Source organism: Carettochelys insculpta, chromosome 3 (genome assembly GCF_033958435.1).
Source record: "Carettochelys insculpta isolate YL-2023 chromosome 3, ASM3395843v1, whole genome shotgun sequence".
Lineage (NCBI taxonomy): Eukaryota > Metazoa > Chordata > Testudines > Carettochelyidae > Carettochelys > Carettochelys insculpta.
Window position 1 is genome coordinate 96,181,463 of NC_134139.1, and position 23,228 is coordinate 96,204,690.

The following is a 23,228-nucleotide window of genomic DNA, read 5'->3' on the forward strand; positions in this document are numbered from 1 at the left end:
GGGTGTGGTAGCGTGGGGCTGGGCAGTGCCAGACTGGCGGGGGAGGGAACACCCCCCAGCTGGCTCCTTTCACCTCTGGCTTCTGCTGAGTGTGGCAGCCTGCAGAAGCGCGGCTGGGAGTGCCCCGACCTTCTCCTGCAGCAGAGCTCCCCAGCCAGCTCTGACAGGAAATAAAGTCTGTCGCTTTCTTGTGTCACACTGAATAGAGTGAAAGCCCTTAAGGCTAATGTAGGCAGAGCAGTGCGTATACTAAAGGCCAGCTCGGCCTATGGGCTTCAAGTGCACCTGCGTGTCTCAAATCCATTAGCTTTACTGCCACCAATTTCTCCAATCACCGGCCTGCCAAAGCACCTGGCCTGCCGCACTGACAGCTGCACCCCACCCCCGAAGAGATGGGGCTAAGGGCAGGCTTTGGGCAGTCAGTCCTGAGGCCCCTCTTCACCGAGCACAGAGCAGTGGCATAGTGCTCCACGGTGCTTCGAAGGGGCCCAGATGGTGCTTCAAATGGTGGGCCTGGGGACAAGTACCCCTCCCTGCCTAGCCCCCAGTTGGCAGGCCTGCAGCTGGCCTCTGTGAGGCTGCTGTCCCCTCCCCCATCCTTATCTTCTCAGAGCCTCTTCCCGCTACGCTTCTACCCTGGCCAGAGTGGGCCAGCTGAGGGAAATCAATGGAGTGGTCTTTTTCCTGGTTAACACGTGAATTTCTTGGAAGGGGCCTGCGTGCCCTGCTATAACCATGTCATTCACACACAGCAAGGAGTGCACCTGGCAGCAGATGCCCAGCAGTCAGATGGTAAGCAATGCTCCCATGTGCTAGCAGGGCTGGACAGAGGCGAGGGACACTATGGAGCTCCCGGCCAAAGTGCGTCAGCACTCCAGGCAGGGATAATGTGAGAAGCGCCCCCGCCCCGAGTACTGCTGTGCTGCCAGTGGCGAAGTCTGGGGATCTCCCTAGGCCTTTTTAACGCTCCAGGCCCCTGAGCAGTTGCCCTCTTTGCGGCCAGGTGTGGCCATGAGTCATCCTGATGCAAATGAAGTTTCTGGAAACTCACTACTCTCTGCTGTACATTTCCAGTCTTACTTCTTCATTCCCACTTAAAGTCTCGCTCTCCAGTGCTTTCAGCAGAGGAAAGGCACCTTACCCAAACATGGAGAGTGACTGAGTTGAGTACTTCTGTACTCCACCTGTGTTAGAATTCCTTCTTGGAAACAGCTAAAATGCTTAGAAAACCAGAACATGTGGGTGACAAATTAGAATTTTGTCCATCTCCCCCAAGCCTCTTGCTTTCATCACCCAGCTCCATCTTCCCCAGTAGTGAATGAAGGGGTTTGCACTGAGCGTGCGTGGGCCCATGCTACACAGAAGTAACATAAGGCAACTGAAAGTGATGCAGATTAGCTGTGTCTTTGTATAAGGCTTTACTTGCCTGTGTGGGCTACTAGCACCACGGATGACAGAGATGAGGGTGCACAGCCCCTCATGCGGGTGAGTGGGGAATGATGGGCAAGGAACAGCTGACGCTTGGGCTCTCCCCCAGTAACACACAGGGCAGCTGGCCTGAAGTGAAAGTGGCTGTCACAGCTTACTTCCTTTCCGGCATAAGGTGGAAACCAGAGAATCACAGTGTCACAGCATGTGCTCTGCTCCTCCGGTGGAGCAGCCATAGGCTGCCCATGAGTCAGGACAGATTTTTCATGAGTCATCATGGAAGGGATTTGTTGTATTCCCGAAGCAGGGCTTTACCAGTGGTGCTGCTAAAAATGTGAGCGGTGAACACACTGAGGAGATTCCTCAGCCTCTCTTTTATGCCAAAAGCTATAAGTTACTGTCACTTTTGTATGGAACTATGACAAGGCAACTGGCAAACCCAGCTTAGTCCAAATTCGTCGTCATGTTAACTCAGAAGGCACTGGACCTGGGCAGCCAAAAAGGGAGCACACATAACAGCCTGGCTCCAGCATCCATAAAAATAAATCCCTTAGAAGAGGACATGTTTAATGAACTGAGACAGCCATACTGCACCCATCACCTCTAGGTAAGCAACTTTAATACACGGCCAAGTAAATCGGGGTTTATTTAAATGTCTGAAATGCGGACCACTATTCTCAGGCCCTTCCATAGCTACTCTATTCCAAATGTAAAAATAAATGCTACCGAAAGAACTTCGGTGCTACAGATGTCTAGATGGAAAAAGCGCTGTCAAGTGAGACAAATATGCAAGTATGCCTTGCTGTTCCAGTCCCAAAGGGACAGTTGACTAAATGAGCTGGGAACAGCACACAGGCCAAAGTAAATGAGGCCTTTACTTGCCAAAAATCTCTGGCCTAAATACAAATGAACATGGAAGACCCCAAGCGAACAGGACCAATTGCTAGGACTGTAGCAAAAAAAAAAAAAAAAAATCCAGCTGCCTCCCTCCCCCTTTATCATGCCTTTACATGAAAGGCTGCTATGGGGAATTGTCCCAGACATAAACTTTGCTAAAATCCATAGAGCAAACACACTCCTGGCATTGCACTGTTTTTTTTTTTTATTTAATCCAAATAATGAATAGGCATAAAGACTCTAAAATGAACAAGCTATAGTGGGAAAAATCATTTATCTGCTGCTTTTGCCACAGCCTACAAGCACTGTAGCCCTTGACCTCTGAGCATGAGGAACACTGCCCAACCCATACAATTTAAACTGGGACTAAATAAGTCAAAAAGGTACGAATTAATTATTTGTAAGACGAGGGCTCCCCAGTAATCAGTTAACCACTCACTGCCACACTAGAAAAAAAAATCATTTTCTGGTAACTTTAGCTAATCCATGTAACACTTGAATCATCAGACATTGCTGTACCGAAAGCTCATTAACACACAGTCAAACACAAGCACATACAGCATGGTGAAGCACATACAGCTGAGGTCAGCCAAGTGCTGAAAATTGCAGCACGGAGACAAGCAAACACCAAGTACCTGTACAAGTAGTCCATGAAATGCATTGTAGAGCAGTACAAAGCCTTGGGTGAGGTTGACGGGGGTGGGGCGGGGGGTAGATAGCGTTACTCTCTTCAGCTTGGTCTCTACTTATTTAGTGACTCGCTGTGACTCTTAGCTTACATCTACCCTGGCCAATGCCCCTTTCTGGCTCAAGGGTGTGAAAATCCTCCCCAAGCACAGTAAGTTGCCAGCACTGTGCAGCACCAGTGTAAACCAAGCTGCAGCACGGGGTGGGGGGGTGGGTTGGGGAGGCGGGGTGCTAACTACACTTGTGCCATTTACATAGAGTGCCAGGAAGGCGCTTCTCCCAGCATTCCTGCCATGGCCACAGTGTTGCTGCAGTGTCTATAGCCTTAGTGCTATCAACCGTTGGCAGCATAGGGATGCAGTGTGGGCAGAAATGTGAGTATCTGACCTACCCAGGACAGGCCTGGTCAGCAGGTACGGTCACCTGATGGCTTTTCAGTGTCCAGCAAGACTAAGTGGGTGCTTTCAGTTGCTTGGGACAGGGCCACATTGCCACTGGCTCTTACTTGCAGGCCTTGCTCAAAGACCAAGAAGGGAATGGATCAGGAGACCGAACTGGCTTCTCCCGCAGCCACAAGTCTCTGCTGATAAGGAGCATAGCACATTGGCAGTGCAGTCACAGTCAGCCGATCTTAGTCTCCTAACGCAGTGTTAGTTGACTCTTGTATCACTGCAAACCCCTCACTGCTGCTGAGTCAGCCGTGTTATGGCTTCCTGCATGGGGCTGCATTTCACCTTAGAGGGGAATCTAGTAGGAGGAGGTTTGTTTTGGTTTTTGCTGCCTGTTGCAGCTGTTCCAGGGCCAAAGGCTTGTGTGTGTGTGTGTGTGTGTGCGGGGGGGGGGGTTTGACATTTTTTTTTTGGGTCGGGGGGCAGGGGGGGGTTTGATGTTGTTGCTATTAGAACATTTGGCTCACCAGCATTACCATACAGGCTAAGCGCCACATGGATAGGTCGTGTGCTTCAGCTGCTCCCTAAGTGACATGGCCCACAGCAGCCTTGACAGGGTGGTGTCATTCTTTCCAGCTGTGGGAATGGTTAAGCGCTCTGGCCGTGCATGTTGTTCTCTTTTTATTTCTGTTTTGTTATTCAAGTGCCTCTTGGAAACAGCCTGTAGCAGAGCCAGTGGCAGTCCCTGGAGGGTGTTCAGTCTCTTATTTCTAGCCAGCCGCACAGTGCCCTCTGGTGCACATGCACAGCAGGTACAAACCAGAACTAACAGGAAGCAAACTAAAATGCTCAGGCTTGGCAATGTACAGTATGCAACTGATTTATGTGCCACACTACTAAGGCTAAGTAGCTGTGATGAGAAGCTTTGCATAAGTGAGGGTTATGAATCAATTGGTAGGGTCAAATCCAAGCCACATTTCTCCCTCACTTCACCTCTTGATTGAAAATGCTGTGGTGAAGATGACCTGAACTTGTCAGTGCCTATAGATGTTTTTGTTCATCACAGGAGCCAAGAGCTATTAGGGATTATTAATCTTAACACACTGAGCACTCTTCAGGTAAAGGAATGGCGCTAAAGGGCCAGGCAGCAGCAAAATGCTTAGCGTCCCAGAGTGACAGTGCTATGAAGTCATGTATCAGAGAGGTGGCAGTGTTAGTCTGTATCTTCTAGAACAACAAGAAGTCCTGTGGCACCTTATAGACTAAGAGATATTTTTTCTCTCTTCATGAACAGCAAAAAGTCCTGTGGCACCTCATAGTAAATATTTACTATAAGGTGCCACAGGACTTCTTGTTGTTCATGAACTCATGTTTCTACTATGTAGAACTGACATTAATGTTTCTTCATCTGCTAGAAATCAAATTTCTGATTGCAAAATAGTTTACACTTCAGTGCAGAGTAACCAGATTGGTTTTTTTTACTTGGCCAGTGCCTTATTTAAGCTGTCTCACAGGCCTACTGACTATTTTAAAAAAATAGGCAAATTGTCCCATATTTTGCAGGGCTCCTATTCTCTGGCACCCCATGTCTTGGGGTGGCAGCATCTCCTGCCAAGGAGCTTCTCCACTGGGTGACTGGCCTGTTCCCCAGAGCTTTGCACCTTGTGGCAGCAGCTCGTGCTGCAGGGGAGTGCCTCTGTGGGGCAGCTGCCCCATTCCCTGACACCCCATGGTGGCAGCCCCCACTGCTTGTGAACGCCACAATGGGGCTGCTGCCTTGTTCCCTGGCACCCTACACTTAGGAGAGGCAGCTCTGGCTGCCAGACAGCCCATCCATGGGTCAGCTGCCTCGTTTCCCAGCCTCCCATGCCTCAGGGAGGCAGCTCCTGCTTCATGGCAGGGGATGGGGCTTTGGAACATTCCCCCTATCAGGGGGTTCAGAAGCTCCCATCTTCCACTCCCCTTCATCCTCGATACCTCCCCATTGGAGGCTGCAGAGCCCACATCCCTGGTACGTCACCCTGGAGCAGCAACCCCCCTCATCAAGGAGCCCTGACATGGGACAGCAGCCTCAGCCCATCCCCAGAGGCCAATGTCCCATACTTGCTAAAGGGCACTATGGTCACCCTAGATTTGATAGAGAAGCCAAAGGATTTGTTTGAGTAAGCTGGAAGCACCATCCTCACAATGACGCCAGCTTGTACTGCTTTTGCGGCCATATCTTCCTTCCTCATTTCTCCTGACTGATTCTGCTCCACTTTGCTAAAGCCAATCTGCTTCCTAGTGTCCTGGGTCAGCACCTGTTGTGGCTTCTTTCGCCTCTCTTCCTGGTCTCATCTTGTCACAGCTCCCTGTGCAACATGGTCATGCTCCATTACAGCCTGAGGCTGTACTGCCCCAAAATCAAAACAATTCAGCATAGCCCCAATGGATCAGACAGGCCCCCTTCCCACAACCTGGAGGCACCTACCTGTTTGTTACCTTTTACCTAAGAACCAGGTGACTTGCAGGCTATCACCTGAGTCCTGGCCTCAGATCCAACTCCTGGGAGGCAGGTAGTCACAGGTGGGCTAAGTCCTTTTCCTGTCAAGGGCCAGTCTCTCTTGTGATGTAGCATTTCAGGCATGCATAGCATTGGCAGCTGTTGCGTGGATTCTGGATTATCTGCCATGGTTGTCTTTGTGTTTCAGACTTTTTATAAGGGGCGGGCGGGCATGTTCCTTCATAGCAACGTAAGAACAGCCATACTGGGTCAGACCATAGGTCCATCAAACCCAGTATCCTGTCTTCCAACAGTGGCCAATGCCAGGTGCCCAGAGGGCATTAACAGAACAGGTAATCATCAAGTGATCAATTCCCTATCACCATTTCCAGCCTCTTGCAAACAGAGGTTAGGGACACCATCCAGGCCCATCCTGGCATAGCCATTGATGGACCTATCGTTCATGAATTTATCTAGTTCGTTTTTAAACTTTACTATAGTCTTAGCCTTCATGACATTCTATAGCAAGGATTTCCACAGGTTAACTGTGCCGTATATGAAAAAATATTTCCTATTGTTTGTTTTAAACATGCTGCCTCTTAATTTAATTTGGTGACCACCCCCCCCCCAGTTCTTGTGTTGTGAGAAGGACTAAATAACAATTCCTTATTTTCTCCACACCACTCATTATTTTATATACCTCTACCATATTCTCCCCTTGTCTTTTTTTTCCCCCAAGCTAAAATGTCCCAGTCTTATTAATCTCTCTTCATATGGCAGCTGTTCCATACGCTCAATCATTTTTTGTCTCCTTTTCTGAATGTTTTCCAATTCTAATACATCTTTTTTGTGATGGGGCAACCACATCTGCACACAGTATTCCAGATGTGGACGTACCATGGATTTATATAAAGATAATGACATTTTCTGTTTCTTATCTATTTCCTTCTTAACGATTCCCAACATTTTGTTAGCTTTTTTGACTGCCGCTGCACACTCAGTAGATGTCATCAGACTCCAAGATCCTTTTCGTGAGTGGTAACAGCTAAGTCAGACCCGATCATTTTACATGTATAATTGGGATTATATTTTCCGAAGTCCATTACTTTGCATTTATCAACACTGAATTTCATCTGCCATTTTGTTGCCCAATCACCCAATTCATTAAGATCCTTTTGTAGCTCTTCAGAGTCTGCTTGGGACTTAACTGTCTGCAAATTTTGCCACGTCACTGTTTATCCCCTTTTCCACATCATTTATAAATATGTTGAATAGGACTGGTCCCAGTACAGCCCCCTCGGGGATGCCACTATTTACCTCTCTCCTTTCCGAAAACTCACCATTTATTCCTATCCTTTGTATCCGATCTTTTAACTAGTTACCAGTTGAAGAGAGGACCGTTCCTCTTATCCCATGATAGATAACTTTGCTTAAGAGCCTTTGGTGAGGGACCTTGTCAAAGGCTTTCTGAAAAGCTAAGTACACTATATCCACAGGAGCCCCCTTGTCCACATGCTTGCTGACCCTTTCAGAAAATTCTAACAGATTGGTGAGGCACGACTTCCCTTTACAAAAGTTGTATTGACTCTTCCAACAAATTATGTTCACCAATGTGTGTCTGACAATTCTGTTCTTTAGCAGAGTTCCATCCAGTTTGCCTGGTACTGAAGTCAGACTGACTGGCCCATAGTTGTCAGGATCACTTCTGGAGCCCTTTTGAAAGCACGGTGTCACATTAGCTAGCCTCCAGTCATCTGGAACAGAAGCTGATTTAAATGGCAGGCTACAAACTACAGTTAGTAATTCTGCAATTTCACTTTTGAGTTCCTTCAGAACTCTTGGGTGAATACTTCATGCCTGTCTAGTTTGTAAGGAACCTTGTATATGATATCTCTGCCTCCATGCTGTAATGGTTGTGTGACTTGAATACCAATAAAAGTAATTACTCACTGCTTGTGAGGCAGCTAGTCAGTCACAAATTGGGGCAAAGGTCAACTCTTTTAAAAGGCCACCCAACCCTGGAAAAAGTCCACCCACATAGTTTTGGATTCCAGAACCAGAGCCTTAGTCACCTTAAAAAAAAAAAAAAAAGGCGGCTCAGTTTTAAAATGCACCAAACATTTTGATGAGAGATGAGGTTTGCAGTACCAAGGAAAACTGGCTAGTTAAGATAGCTGACATGAGGCACCCAGGTTTGAAAATGTTGCCTGTAATCATCACCACAAACCTTGCAAAAGGAAAATTCAGCAGTGAACACCTCTTCTTTCAACCACAGGCAATGTCTCCATTCAGTTCACTTTCATGATATTTGAGTTAAAAATTAAAAAAAAACAAAAACAAAAAAAACAAGATGAGATTGAGGAAATGTATTTATTTTTTGTCTATGAACAGTATGACATATTATAGACAAGGTTTGATACACAGAAAAACCCTTTTGTCAACTTTTTTTTTTTTGTTAAATGAAAGAGCACAATAATTTTTACACATTCATGTAGTTGTTTTCTTTACAATACATAGCTTTCTCAGGTTGAAGCAAACTGTAAGGACATATTGGGTACTGGTATATTACAGCTACTTACATCATATAAGAACAGAAAATGGAGAAAAATAAGTTATTTAAATACAGATTTCATATACAGAAAGTGCAACATTGTTAGTTGTTACATAACTTGCTTGACAGTTTTGTTTCCACCGATGGAATTAAGGATGACAGTATCTTGGACTGAACATATTATTCTAAAAATAGTACAGCACAACAGTACAACCGTGACTTGGTGAACTGACTTCTATTGCTGCTCTTAGGTAGAATGACCCAGCTGAATAATATAATGCCTTTGATCATATTCCCATGCTCTCAGTTGGATCCAAAGCCAGTCTCATACAAGAGCACAGGACCTGGGACACAGAGTACAGCAGAGCTAGTCAGATGGCAATGCACGGGTATTAATAGGAGCTTACAATTGTAATGTAGCTTGCTAATATTTTGGGCATGCTTCTTCTCTTAAATAGTTTTTCAAATTAGAGTTGCACACAGTGGACACAGAGCAGTACTTGTCTCTGCAGAGCACAGTATAACAACATCAGCAGGCTTCTTTTGTGCTTCCCAATAGCCAACAAGCTAACATTTACTTAAAATGTTGCACTTCAAAAGGAAATTGTAAGGAATAGGGTATTATTGTTACACCAGGCAATCCCCCACCTGTCCTGTCCACTGAAACCAGTAGGAGAAGCTCACACACTGCACAGTGTAAGGCTTTTCTAAAAATCAAAACAACATGCTAAAAATAGGACACTAAAAAGACTGAATGGCAGAATATAAAAGTCAGCTTAAAGAGCAAAATTAACAAGAAAAATGTCAAAGAATTAAAGTCAGAATGGCCTCCCCATGGCAAAGTCCTGATAGGTGTGGTTTGATTTTTCCGTGCTATTACATCATTCAAAAGGCACAGATATTATACTGACTTTCAATGTCTGAAGCTCTCCACGTCCCAGATTGTATCTCTCTCTGCCATGACTCACATTCTACTATTATTATTAATTAGGTTGGCAAAAGAAATTAAAGGTGAGGGATTTTTAAATCAATTATTTCCCTTTCCCATGATAAGCAGAAGTTTTTCTTTTGTATTACATGATGCTTCAGACTGAAACTGTGCATAATAAGCAACCCCTTACTCCTCTGAACTGCTAATGGATATTCTCTGGTCTGCCTACTCTTAATTATCGATAACCCCAGCTATCAGTGGATGTTTCGCTGCTCCTTCCAGCTACTGCTGTCTACAGGCTTCCCTTTAAGCATGACGGACAAATCACTGCTATAACAAAGGCCCATACTATAAGCACTTTGTTCTTTTGCAAGAGTTTAACCCCCTGTGCAAAATTCAGTTATAGCACACATTCTCTGTCACACCAGAGATTACTAGTTCTCCAGTTCCCCAGAAAAATGCACTAATAAGGTTACAGAAAAAAATTCAGAACAATTTCAGATGATATAAGGAAATGAATTAATTACGCTGTATACATTGATGTATTTAATTCTGATAGCTGAATTGAGGGCAGAGGTGGTAAAAATAACAGAAGATGGTGATAAGTGAAATTAGGTAAATTAAACTGACACCTAAATGTTACACTCAGAACCAGATCATCACTTTAGGCATATTCACAGCGTACCTGATTTAAATAGGGCAGGCAATACAAATAGTGCCATTTCAGCAATTCATCAATATGAATGCACTTTATCAAGAAGAATATATAACATTATCCTCATTTTATGAGTCGAATAATCGAGTCACAGACAGGGAAAGTGAATTCACACAGCAAGCTAGTGGCAGAGTTAATAATACAAACAGATATCTAGGCCTGTGCTCAGTTCACTAGAATATATCTTCCCCTTCACCTGCCAAAGAAAAGCCTACTCTGTCTGTGATGGAGTGTTTCCACTGCTGTAAGTGAAAGAAAAGTACATAGGGTATAGACGCCAAAGAAAATCTAGTTAAGATTATTCCTGGTGATGTGTATTTGGTATGTAAAATGACTGCCTATGTATAAAAATAAAATCTGTTAGTATCCACAGTTGTGAACGGGAGATTTTACACTGCTTTAGACAGAAAATAGGGTTCTTATGGACCAAAATGGTTTGTCCGGCTTTCCAGAACGACACTTTCGTCCAAAGAGAAGAAATTTCAAATATTCAGCACTAGAGGGGACATCAGGTTTTGTAAAATTACAGCATAATTCGGGGGGTTTATCCATGCAGTGAAATTACTGCTCTGATACTTTTTTATAGGACACAGTTTGCTTCTTCAGTGCATTTTATTTTCCTTGGGCAATCTTTCATTTGACGAAACCAATGTTTTGAAGTGATATGGTCAGAATACCAAGTCAAAGCTGCAGTGTAATGATTGACAGTATAGCACAGTGCATAAAATATGATTAAAATGAAAAGCAGTTACATATATACAAGGCAAGATAACTTTGAACATTTTAGTAACAGCAGCAAATGCAGACCGCTGTGAACAAAAAGTTACCCTGAAAATGGAAACTCTGCATTTGCAAAAGCACCTCTACAAACAGAAGATGTTATGAGACAATTTATAGAAGTTACATTAACTGAAAATCACCCTAAGCGTCATGGGACGACAACAGGACGAAGCACGGCGGGACACAGATAAGTGTACACAAAATAACTGCTTACAAGCTTATTTTAAGGCAAATCAAAAAAGCTGGTTGCTAGAAAGCAGTTACAAAGATGGCCTCAATTCTGTACACAAAATGAGTTTTGGACTCTGTTAGGTTGTCCATACTGCAACAACAGAAATGGTCAATATTGTAAACTAATTCCAGTCCATTATTTTGGCCTAGCTAAAGGCTCTATGGGCTACAGGAATTATACCAAGCAATAAAGAGGATGGTTTATAAAGGTATGCGTTAAGCATCTGATTGCTAAAACAAAACAAAACAAAAAAACCCAGATTTACAAAACAGCTTTTACCGGTGAGTTGCACCTTAGCTTGTATGTGGCTTTCAAGAGGGACTCTAGGTTACTGGGACCCAGCCTTACAGAGGGCCTTCTAGAGACAGAGACTTTGCAACAGAAACAGGGCCGACACAGGATGTAGCTGTCACAGTCTTGTACAGAGTGCGCAAGAGCACCTTTAGCTTAATGGTCTGACCACTGGCTAGCCCCATGCACTTGCAGAGCTAAAATACTTTGTTGCTGAGGCCTAAGGCGGTACCATCCCTTTGCTGCTACTTTTCTCCTTTAGTTGCCAAAGACAGGAAAAAAGGAAGATCCTCTGAAGAGTTTAATCAGCCTATCCCTGGGATCCCCTTGCTTGATCCCATTTGCTTTGTTGAGAAATTAGGGCAAAACTGGTGCTGCAGGAAGAAGTGTGGTCTCAGCTAGGGAGTGCCACGTTCCAGGGCATGTTAAATTGCCTCTGGATCAATGGGTTTGAAGAGTCTTGCTGCTGCCAGGAGCTTACTCATGTGCCTCTTGTCTGTGACGCCAGCTTCTTGAAGGCAAGTTTGTGACAGAGAAGGCACTTTGCTCAATGTGTTGAATCCCGCTTCGGTGAGAGCGCTAGAATACATAGGCAGGCCTATGGAAACCAGCCAGTCATTTATAGACGTGATATGTCCAGGGGACACAGGTTTTCGGCAGATTTCAGTGAGACCTCCACTTGGAATCTGGGTAGAGAAAGAGAAAACAAAATGTCACCTTATTAACTACTTAGTTTACACACAGTCTTTCTCTGCATGCCCCTGTCCTCTCCGTCCCCCTCTCCGCAGGCTATAATAATTTGATAGCTTTAGAGAACACTTTGGTAGTTTATTGCTCCTGTACACATTAGGCAATAAGCTCACCATTGTCTGCTGACACTCTTTTTAACTGGTTCCCAATACGCTGTGAGTAGCTAGTGTGAGGGGGGGAAGCCAGATGGCTACCAGAAAGTAATGTTATTGGGATGCAGAATGCGGGTGGGTACAAACCAGGAAGTTGCAAAAGACAGATATATTAACCCTAGGCCGAACAAATCTCTGTTGCCGTGGCAGCCAAATGGTAGTTACTTCAGGTTAAGACAGATATCTGGGGTCAATTAAAAATTTCCTAGAACTCAGATGAGAAAGTTAGATTAATTAAGGCACATAGAGGCAATCTAGAATCTGCTAGAATGAGTTGAGACAGTTAGGTTTGATTGGGATATCTGGTGCCAAGGAATATCTGGAACTAGTTAAGAGCCTCTGCTTTGCAGGGGTGGAAGGAAGACTTACGGCTGGAGAGATGCTGATAGGGACCATGACAGAAAGTACAGAGGTGATGAGCAGGGGGAACAGCTCTTGTGGCCCCAGAAGTCCAAGGGAGGAAAGCCCCTACTAGAGGGGGAGAGCCCGAGATGTGAAATCTATTCTCTTACCTCAGTGTCTGAAGAGGTCGCTACAGGTGGGGAGATTTTTCCACTTCCCCCATTCCTTTTCCCTACCAGCAAAGCCAATAATGAGAACACTTAAACCAGATTACTGCTAGACTCCAAAAGAGTTAACTCCTGGTCTCATTCCTGTGGCTCACAGTTTACTGTTTTACCCAGATGGGGAGCGGTCCTGTTCTATTTCAGTGGTTCTTAACCTTTACTGCAGCCTGCACACCTTTGGTTCTCAAAATATATTTTCACACCCCTTATCAAAAATCAAGTATGTTCTCACACTCCTTATCAAAAATGGAGATGTGGGGGGCTATACACTTCAATGCATATTAAATAGATGTATAATAGTTTTATTATTACCACAATAATAGTACAGTAGGCATACAAAAATACGCAAGTACTGCCCAGAGATGTTGTGGAGTTTTACTGTGGAAGTCAACTGTACTCCATGCGCTAAAAGTTAGCAGCTAACTGAATTCATACATAGATTTGATGAAAGAAAGTAGCTGTACTTACATCCCTGTGCTTAATTTCTGTTTTTGATGATTTACCTTCTAAAAAAAATCTGGCATGTCTCCCACTCCCAGAAAGGGTATCATGCACCCCCAAGGGGCTTCTTGCACCCCAGGTTAAGAACCACTGTTCTATCTACTGCTACACAGAAGTGCAGGATCCTCTTTGTGAAACTAGTAGCTTCATCATACTGGTCATAGAAACACAGGCCTGGAAGAGACCTTGAGAAGTTCTCTAGTTTGTCCTGCAAGTCTGAGGCAGGACCAAGTGTATCAAGATCATCTTGGATAGGCTTATTTAATCTGTTCTTAAGAAATTCCAGTGATAGGGATTCCACAGCCTCTCTTGGAAGCAGAGTCCAAATCTTAACTACCCCAATAATCTGCACCAAGGAAGGTTTAGTTTAGAAAGGAGAACTTTAACTAAGTCCATTACTTCTTGTTCTACCTTCACAGGTATGGAGAACATCGATCCCTTTCCTTTCTCTAACAGCCCTTAAAATATTTGAAGGCTTATTATGTCCCTGCTTAGTCTTTTCTCAAGACTAAACGTGCCTGATTTTCTTTAAACCTTTCCTCTCAGGTCAGGTTTTCTAAACTTTTTATTGTATTTGTTGCTCTTCTCTAGACTCTCTTTCCAGTTATTCACATCCTTTTTTTAAGCAGCAGTGGCCCAAATTGGGCATAATAATCCATTTGAGGTTTCACTCACGCTCAGTGGGATGAAACAACTTCCTCCAGTATCTTACATATGAAATTCCTGTTAATGAATTCAAGCATATTAATGAATCCACCGGCCCCCAGATCCTGGTCTGCAGTAGAACCACCTAGCCAGTTTAATCCCATTTTGTTTTTCAACTCTAATTTTGTCCTCCAAAGTGCTTGTGATCCCCCCAGCCTGGTGTCATTTTCAAATTTTATAAGCATGCTTCTCGCTCCATTATCCAAGTCATTAACAAAAAATATTGAATAGTGCCAGACCCTGACTGACAGCAAACCATTGACAACTACTGTTTGAGTATGATCTTTCAACCACGTATGCACCCATCTTACAGTAAATTCATCCAGACCACATTTCCCTACTATGCTTATAGCATGTGAGACTGCATCAGCCTTCCTGAAAATAAAGATATATGATGTCTGCCACTTCCTCTGCTATTCATTATGTCAGTAACCATGTCAAAGAAGGAAGCTAGGTTTCTTTGGAATGATTTGTTCTCCACCAATTCATGCTGGATATTCTTTATCAAACTGATTAATAAATTTAATTTGTTCCATTATCTCTTCGTGTGTCGAAGTTTGACAGATTGGTCTAGAATTCCCTGGAACTTGTATTTCCCTCTTTTAAAGGGAGGCAAACATAGAATCTTTTCCCAATGCTTTAGGACCTCAACTGTCTTAAATGATTTCTTGAAGACAATTGCTTCAGCTAGTTCCTTAAATGCCCTTAGGTGAATTTCATTGGTTTCTGCTGATACATCTAACTATTCTTCAACCTCTTCTTTCCCTGCCGCCCCCTCACCCCTTATTATTGACATTTATTATATAAGCATCTGATCACAATTAACTTCTTAAGTGAAGCAAAATAAACAACATCTCAGCCTTCTTGGTGTAGCCTAGGGGCAGGCAAATAGCTCATAGCCCCCCTCTAGGTGCTGTGTCTCTTGCAGGGTGTAGGGGACTTCACACACTGCCCCCACTGCCAGGCCAATCATCACAGCTCCCATTGGCCAAATCCCCCTGCCTCATAAGGGACGTGTGGCACAGAGGGAGCCTCCAGCCATTTTGAAAAGTCTGGGGCTGCAGCAGGCAGGGAGCCTGCCTTGGGTTCCCGCTTTGTTGTTGGCCAGGAGGCACTTAGGTAAGACTCTGACTCTGCAATCCCACTCCCTCCCACTCCCCAACTCCCAGCCCCAGACCACCACCCCCTCCTGCTCCACATCTCCACCCAAACCCTCTACAACCCCACTCGTTCCTAGGCCCTGCGCTCTCTCCTACACCCCTCCCCCAGGCCAGAATCCTCTTCTGCACCACAATCTCCTGCCCCACGTCACAATGCCCTTCTGCACCCAAACCCCACACTTTCACATGCACCCCAATCTCCTTTCCCAAGCTCCATTCTGCATTCAAGCTCCGTCCCAGACCTCACACCTTCTCAATAGAAGAGTGCAGCCCTCGACCACAATCTTGGAGTTGCCCCCGCAACAAATTATTGCCTACCCTGGTGTAGGCAGTTATGTGATTTCTTTCCCTGCTCAATAGGGACCTACACTTTCCTTCATTTTTTTTTTTTTTTTTTTAAAGCTGGCGTGTGACCATGAACACCTAGCCAGACAGGTCAAAGAATGCAATTTAAACAATGACATTCTTAGTAACATTAACCACCTATTATAGGATGTCTATTTGAAGGACTTCCCAAAATATCAGCAGACGTCTGCCACATTTTAAGAATGTCATCCTTGAACTCAGGCTTCATAAAGGCCTTCCATACTAATCATGGCCTCCTGCTTGGATTCACTCCAGAGACAGAGCAAATCATTTCATAATGTCCAAATATTGAGCAAAATCCAGGTGTACTTTCCCTCCTCCTAATTTCTGGCGTGTACATATCAGCTATGAGGAAAAACGAGCCTGAGACCCATAATGAAAGGTGAACGAACCAAGAACAAACTAAGAACCACTTTCCATTTGCTGTCATTGTTCTGAGCACAAAACAATCTAACCAAGAGAGATCCCAAAACTTGGATGCTGATTCAAGATGTTTTTGCTTTCCCTAATGTTTGCCTTTATTAACTACACATCTGCCTTTAAACAGGAATTTTATTGTGCTCTTGGGGACAATTCCTCACTGCTTTTCCTGGATGTTGAATGTTTTTGCAGTGAAATTTCTGGGCTCATTTTATTACCACATGTTGCAGTCTTACATCCTACATGAAAAAGTGTGCCAATGGAAAAGCAGTTCACATAGAGTAGTAGCCAGGGATAAACAAGAAAAAGATGCTACAACATATTTTTCATTAAGATTTAAACAAGTGGTGGCCAGAATCCTCCAGCTGTTAGTTCCTCTCCAGGCAGGTACGGACAGCTCTAACTACCAGTGTATTTGATTCAGATTCTTAGACTGTCCCTCACTATGGAAATGGAGCACTGACCTTGTCCATTTTTTTAATCCCCCACAGAAAGCAACTTTTCAGAAAGAAAGCTGTGAAGTTTTGAGGATTTTCCCCATAGTTCTGATGCACAGGAGCACTTGACTGGTAAATACAGCGGGGCAGGGAAGAGGGAAGAAAGTGATGGCTCAGGGGCTATGTAAAGGATGCAAAACCTTTCATGTTTTAAGAGTCGCTTGTTTGAATCCATCCTTTGTCAGCAATGGCTAGCGGCGCCAGCAGCCGCCACAGTCCCTGGGTCAAGGTGGGAGGGGGACCCAGCTCTGTGCTTCTGAAGGGGCGGAGACAAAGGCAGAAGAGGTGGGGCCGAGGGCATTCAGGCCTTGGATTTGCCTGTGCCACTGTGCTGGCCACTCCCACCACTGTGCACAGCAACACTGCTGTGGGAATTCAAAGGGGACTGGAGCTCCCGCAGTGGTGGTGGCCAGATCTGCTTTGAAATATTGGGCCTGGGGGCACCTGCCCTCCCCTTAGGTAGGCCTGGTATTGGCCTTCCTAGGAGCCTGGTATCCACAACTTGTGGAAGCACCATCCCATTGCCATCAGTTGATACCAGTGTTGGCAATCTCATCAGAGACTAAATACGAAGGGAGGCTCAATTTCTCTCTCAATACAAGTGGCTCGCCTCCAGCACACAGGAGGGAGGGATGATGGCTGGTATGCTGTGCCACTAGCTGTGCTCTCTCTTCTACCTGTGCCGTAGCTGTGCAAACAGACAGGATTTCAGTTTCCTGGGCAATGAATCCAGCGCCCTTCACCATCATTCAATTAACTAACTGTATGTATGAGGAAAGAACACAGTCTGCAGAGACACTCACTGCCATGCGGTGCTGCTTCCTCAACTGCTTCACCCGGATTTGGTCCATGTTTGTAGCAACGTCCTTTTCAGGCTGCGCTAGGTCTTCAGAGTATCTCTGCACCAAAGCTTCAGGAATCCCACAGCGACCATGCTGCAGTTTGCCACCCAGGCACAAAGGAGGAAGGAAGATGGTAAGAAAGGAAACCAGAAGCAATACAAGTCAAGAAAAGGTTTCTGTACAAACATCATATGTAAAGTGATGAGGGGAGCTTTAGATTTCTTTGTGAGCCACACAAAGGGGAGTTTCATTTAATGTTACAGATGGCAGTAAGGGGGAGTTTGGTCACTTGCCAATAAAGCCTTTGCCACTAACCATAGTCAAGGGTGACATTCTGGTTCCACTGAAGGTAAGAACAAAAACCCCAAAGACTTCAAACAGGGCCCACCTTTTACCCAAAGCTTCTCTCTGCCAAGCAGTTCCATCAGTGAAATCTGCCTCTGAAAAGTCATAGGGCAGCACCACTCTTGCCATTCAGAAACGTTACTAGATACTTTACTATTGTTTGGCTTTGTCAGAAAACTACTTTATCAAGGCTGGAGAAAATTTATCTGATCTTTATGGATTTTCTGGTTCTTGACTTGTACCATTTGGGAGCAGTCTGGCAGATTGAGAGGTTCTCTGGAAGCCATGGTCAGAATGACTGAGCAGTAGAGAAACAGGTGAACCTTTGGTTTGACAGTTCTCAAGTTCAGTATCCTGTCTCCAACAGTGAGCCAAATAGGCCATTAGGATGTGGCCTATGCCAAGGAACATTTCTTCCTATCCTCTATTAGAAGCTGGCTTTTGCCCCTATACTGGATATATTTTAAATCTTCCAAAACCATTTTTTTTACATCTTTTTACAATTATAATTCTATTCTCCACAAACCAGCTACTTATGCATTCTCGTCAGTACCACTGTTCTAGTCAGTAAGCAATCCAACACCATCCCTAGCCATTATGCCAATTTCATTCAAGCTTTCATATTTTTCACTGACGCATACAGTGTGGCAATAATCTTTTCTTAAGCCACCTTTGATATCCAGTGCAAGTTAGAGCAGCACTGAGAATAGAGGGGGATGGAGAAAACACAGGGAGCCATCTACATCCTCTCCACTAGGAATACTGGACTGAGGATTAGCATATCTGAGGATATGGTCCTGTGTGTAGAATTTAGTTTATTCTAAGGTAGACATGGCTGTTGGATATTATTATTTGTACTAGAGTAGCCCCTAGGAACTGTAGTCCTGGGCCAGGACCCCATTGTGCTAGTTGTGATACAACCATAAACAAAAGGCAGTCCCTGTCCCAATGAACTTACAGTTGAGATGGTATCCATCTCTCTGGTTGGACTCCCATGTCTCATCTGCTCCCTTCCCTGCCTGATGCGTAGTTAGGCAGCATGTGAGAACGAGCTGCATAGGACAAGCTCTGCTCCATTTCCAGCCCGCACTAGGCAAGGGTGGAGTGGGGTAACACAGCGTCCCTCCCAGCAGCTAGCAAGATGTGCACGGTGATGACAGATTGCTGTCCCGTATCAATGGAGCATGATTATGGCCTGGTCTCTCTAACTACATCAGTTAGACTTGACAGTTCAGGGTGGAGTATCACTGCTTTACATCATCCAAATGCCAAGCATTTCATTGGCTTGACTTTGACTATGTATTTTCCATGTATCCTTGTTGCATTTCCTACAGCATAGACAGCGAACCTCAGCTGTTTACCAGAGGCTGGAAATAGATGACAGAAGAGGGATCGCTTTCATGATAGAGAAGTTACTCACTGTAGTAACGATGGTTCTCCGAGATGTGTCCCCGTGGGTGCTCCACAATAGGTGTCGGGCTCGCCCGGCGCCGCAGATCGGAAACTTTCCAGCAGTTTCTCCTGGATCGCACATGCGCCAGCGCGCACTGCTCCCTTGCGCATCCCCGGCCACGTGCGCGATCCGGTCCCCGCCAGTTCCTTGACCAACCGCCTTGGATGCTCCTGAAAAACACTAAACAGAGATCCGAAGCGGGGAGGATGGGCGGGTGGTGGAGCACCCACGGGGACACATCTCGAAGAACCATCGTTACTACGGTGAGTAACTTCTCTTTCTTCTACGAGTGTCCCCGTGGGTGCTCCACAATAGGTGACTACCCAGCAGTAACCCCAAGTAAGGAGGTGGGTAATCGGTTTATGTGCAGCTTGCCCCCGAAAGGACCGCTGTCGACAGACAGGTGTCCTCTTGGTATACCCAATGTAGTGCACAATGTTTGGCGAAGGTGTCATAGGATGACCAGGTCGCCGCTCCACAGATGTCTTTTAATGCAATGCCCTTGAAAAAGGCTGTTGACGCTGCCACCGCCCTGGTGGAGTGAGCCCTAGGCGGGGCCAGCAAAGGAGTCTTTCGAAGTTTGTAGCACATTTTTATACAGGACACAATGTGCTTCGAGATTCTCTGTGAAGAGAGACCCTCTCCTTTTGACCGGGGAGCGAGAGAGACTAGAAGTCTGTCCGTTTTCTGGAAGGACTTAGTTCTGTCTGTGTAGAAGGCCAACGCCCTCCTCACGTCCAGGAGATGTAGGCATGCCTCCTTGCTGAAGCTGTGAGGCTTCGGGTAAAAACGAGGGTAAAACTATAGGTTCGTTAAGGTGGAACTCTGAAGAAACTTTCAGAACAAAGGCTGGGTGCAGCCATAAAGTTACCGCCTCCTTTGAGAATACTGTGCAGGGCGGCGTTGCCATAACGGCTGCGAGCTCACTCACCCTGCGAGCTGACATAATTGCAAGGAGGAAGGTTGTTTTTATCGTAAGGAGACGTAGGGGAACTGTGGCTAATGGTTCAAAAGGTGGACCCGTTAGCATGCTGAGCACCAAGTCCAAGCCCCACGATGGTGGAAGCAGTTTCCAAGGGGGGTACAGGTTCACCAGTCCCTTCAGGAACCTGGTAACAATAGGATGGGCAAATACTGTGGGCCCCTCCTCTGCATGCCGAAAAGCAGATATAGCAGCGAGGTGGACTTTTAGTGAGGACAGGGAAAGTCCGCCCCTCTTGAGGTCCAATAAGTATTCTAGTATTACAGGTATAGGAACGTCAAGGGGAGCTAACTGCTTGGCGGAACACCATGCAGTGAATCAAGTCCATTTCTGCTTGTAGGTCTTCCTGGTGGAGGTCCTTCGGCTACTTTCCAGGACTCGTTGTACTCCCTTCCGTACATGTGCTTTCTAGGGAGCTGAGCCATGGATTAGCCATGCTTGTAGGCGCAGACCTTGGGGGTGTGGGTGCACTATGGACCCCTGGGCCTGCGTGAGGAGGTCCGGCGCCACCGGAAGGGGAAGCGGTGGGTGGTCCGACATGCGCAGAAGCAAGGGGAACCATCGCTGTTGATCCCACGTTGGGACTACTAGAATCATGCGGGCTCTCTCCCTTCTGGCTTTCTGCAAGACCTTGTGGATGAGCACTGGGCGGGGGGAAATGCGTAAAGTAGGGGGCCCTTCCATGAAATCGCGAATGCGTCCCCCAGGGACCCCGCCCCAATCCTACCCTGGAGCAGTACTGGGGGCACTTCTTGTTGTGCTGAGTGGCAAACAGGTCGATCTGGGGAAACCCCCATGTGTGAAAGATCGGTCGTAGCAGATCGGAGCGGATCTGCTATTCGTGCGTGAGTGCGAAGCACCTGCTCAGCTGGTCTGCTTTCATGTTGTGAGCGCCCAGCAAATACGAGGCTTTCAACATTATATTGTTGGTGATGCACCAGTTCCACAGTCGGACTGCTTCCGCACATAGGGCACAGGATCGGGCTCCTCCTTATCGATTTATATAAAACATGGTGGAGGTATTGTCTGCATTGATCCCGACTACTTTGCCCTGTATGTGGTCTCGAAAGTGTTTGCAGGCGTTGAACACTGCTCTGAGCTCCAGTATATTTACGTGCAGTGACTGTTCCGCAGGGGACCATAGTCCTTGCGTCACCTTGTCGCCGATGTGTGCTCCCCACCCTATGTGGGAAGCGTCGGTAGTAAGAAAAATAGAGATTTGTGGTTGGTGAAAGGGTACCCCTGTTAGCAGGTTCTTGGGGTTTACCCACCAATGCAGGGATCTGCACATCTCTGTCGTGGGCGACACCACCCTGTGGACAGTGTGGGATGCCGGCTTGTAGACACTCGCCAGCCAATGTTGTAGGCTGCGCATATGCAATCTGGCATTCTGCACCACAAACGTCGCCGCCACCATGTGGTCTAGCAGCTGCAAGCACGTTAAGACCGGCACCGTGGGGCTGTATGTAATGACTTGCACCAGCGAACTGATGGCGCGAAAACGGGCGTCAGGTAGATACACCCTTGCTGTAATAGAGTTTATGCGTGCCCCTATGAACTCTATGTCTTGTGTGGGGTCGGTCTTTGACTTCGCGAGGTTGATGACTTGGCCCAGCGAAGAAAACGTGTCTGCTGTTACGCGTATCATGCGTAGGACCTCTGCCTTCGAGGCCCCTTTCAATAGGCAGTCGTCCAGGTATGGGAATATAAATACCCCGTCTGTGCAGGTAGGCTGACACCACTGCCAGGGTTTTGGTAAAGACTCTGGGGGCCGAGGAGAGGCCGAATGGAAGAACCTTGTACTGGAAATGCTCCTTGCCGACCATAAAACGGAGGAAGTGCCTGTATGCCGGGTGGATCGTTATATGAAAGTAAGCATCTTGTAAATCGAGGGCTGCAAACCAATCTCCAGTGCCGTGAGTATGGAGGCGACTGTGATAATCCGAAAACGTTGTTTGCGTAAGTACCGGTTGAGGCCCCGAACATCTAAGATGGGCCTCCAGCCTCCTGTTTTCTTCTCTGTAAGGAAGTAGCGTGAATAAAAGCCTTTCCCCTGGAATTGCTCCGGCACTCTTTCCACCGCCCCTATGAACATAAGATGGTCCACCTCCTGTTTGAGTCTCGCCTCGTGGGAAGCGTCCCTGAGGTGGGGCCTGGGCGGAGGTTTCGGCGGTGGGAGCGACTGGAAGGGGATTGCGTAACCCGTGGCTATGATCTCCAGTACCCATTTGTCTGCAGTGATCTTTTGCCATTGGGGGTGGAACGGTCGGAGGCAATGATGGAACATTAGCTAGGAATGGCATTGCGCGATGGTAGTGATACGGGCAGCCCTCGACCTGCCCGTCCAACTTACTCTCTTGCTTTCTCTCTTTTCTTTTTTTTTTTTTTTGAAAAGAAACAACAATTTACACGTAAAAACTCTATCTAATCTGACTCTGGCCGTAGCCTGAGCGGATTCCGTCTGCAGCCAATGGCAGTTGAGAAGGAACTGGCGGGGACCGGATCGCGCACGTGGCCGGGGATGCGCAAGGGAGCGGTGTGCGCCGGTGCATGCGTGATCCAGGAGAAACTGCTGGAAAGTTTCCGATCTGCGGCGCCGGGCGAGCCCGACACCTATTGTGGAGCACCCACAAGGACACTCGTAGAAGAATACATGTTCTGTTCACTCCCTCTGGGGGCATCTGGCATTGGCCTCTGCTGGAAGACAGGATACTGGCCCAGATGGACCTTTGGTCTGACCTAGTACAGCTGTTCTTATGATCAGTTTCCCCTTCTGATTTTCTAGCACAGTATCAACTCTCATTTGAAGTGTGTACCCGTGTATTCTCCCCAACTCTTTTGTTCCCTTAGTGGCACTTGAGAGGCTTTTGGACCAACAAAGCGGATGTAAAAGCAAGATGCGTAATGTCTAATGTCTGTTGCCAGTTATACAATAGTAAGTCTGCAACCTTGGGTTATTAAACTGTCTCTCCCCACCCCTCAAAGTGAGATGAGGCCCTGATTTTCAAAGGGGCTCATTTCTCATTTGGGCATCTGTTTATGGGTCAGATTTCCCAAAATGGTCAGTACTCAGCAGCTCTGCTGTGACATTTATGGTCCCATTTTC

The 23,228-nt window shown here is 46.2% G+C and overlaps 1 protein-coding gene across 6 annotated transcripts in view; it reads right to left on the reverse strand.

Annotated features, from left to right (window-relative positions):
• Nucleotides 1-8,234: 8,234 nt before the first annotated feature.
• The window catches only part of SASH1 (SAM and SH3 domain containing 1), a 200,033-nt gene continuing 185,039 nt past the window's right edge, over nucleotides 8,235-23,228 (reverse strand). For all 6 annotated transcript variants that reach the window (XM_074990416.1, XM_074990417.1, XM_074990415.1 and 3 more), the window contains 2 exons: nucleotides 17,304-17,435; nucleotides 8,235-12,069 (listed from right to left, as the gene is read on the reverse strand). In XM_074990416.1, the coding sequence (XP_074846517.1) occupies nucleotides 11,809-12,069; nucleotides 17,304-17,435 (393 nt within the window). In that variant the 3' untranslated portion in view covers nucleotides 8,235-11,808. The remainder of the gene's footprint in view (nucleotides 12,070-17,303; nucleotides 17,436-23,228) is intronic.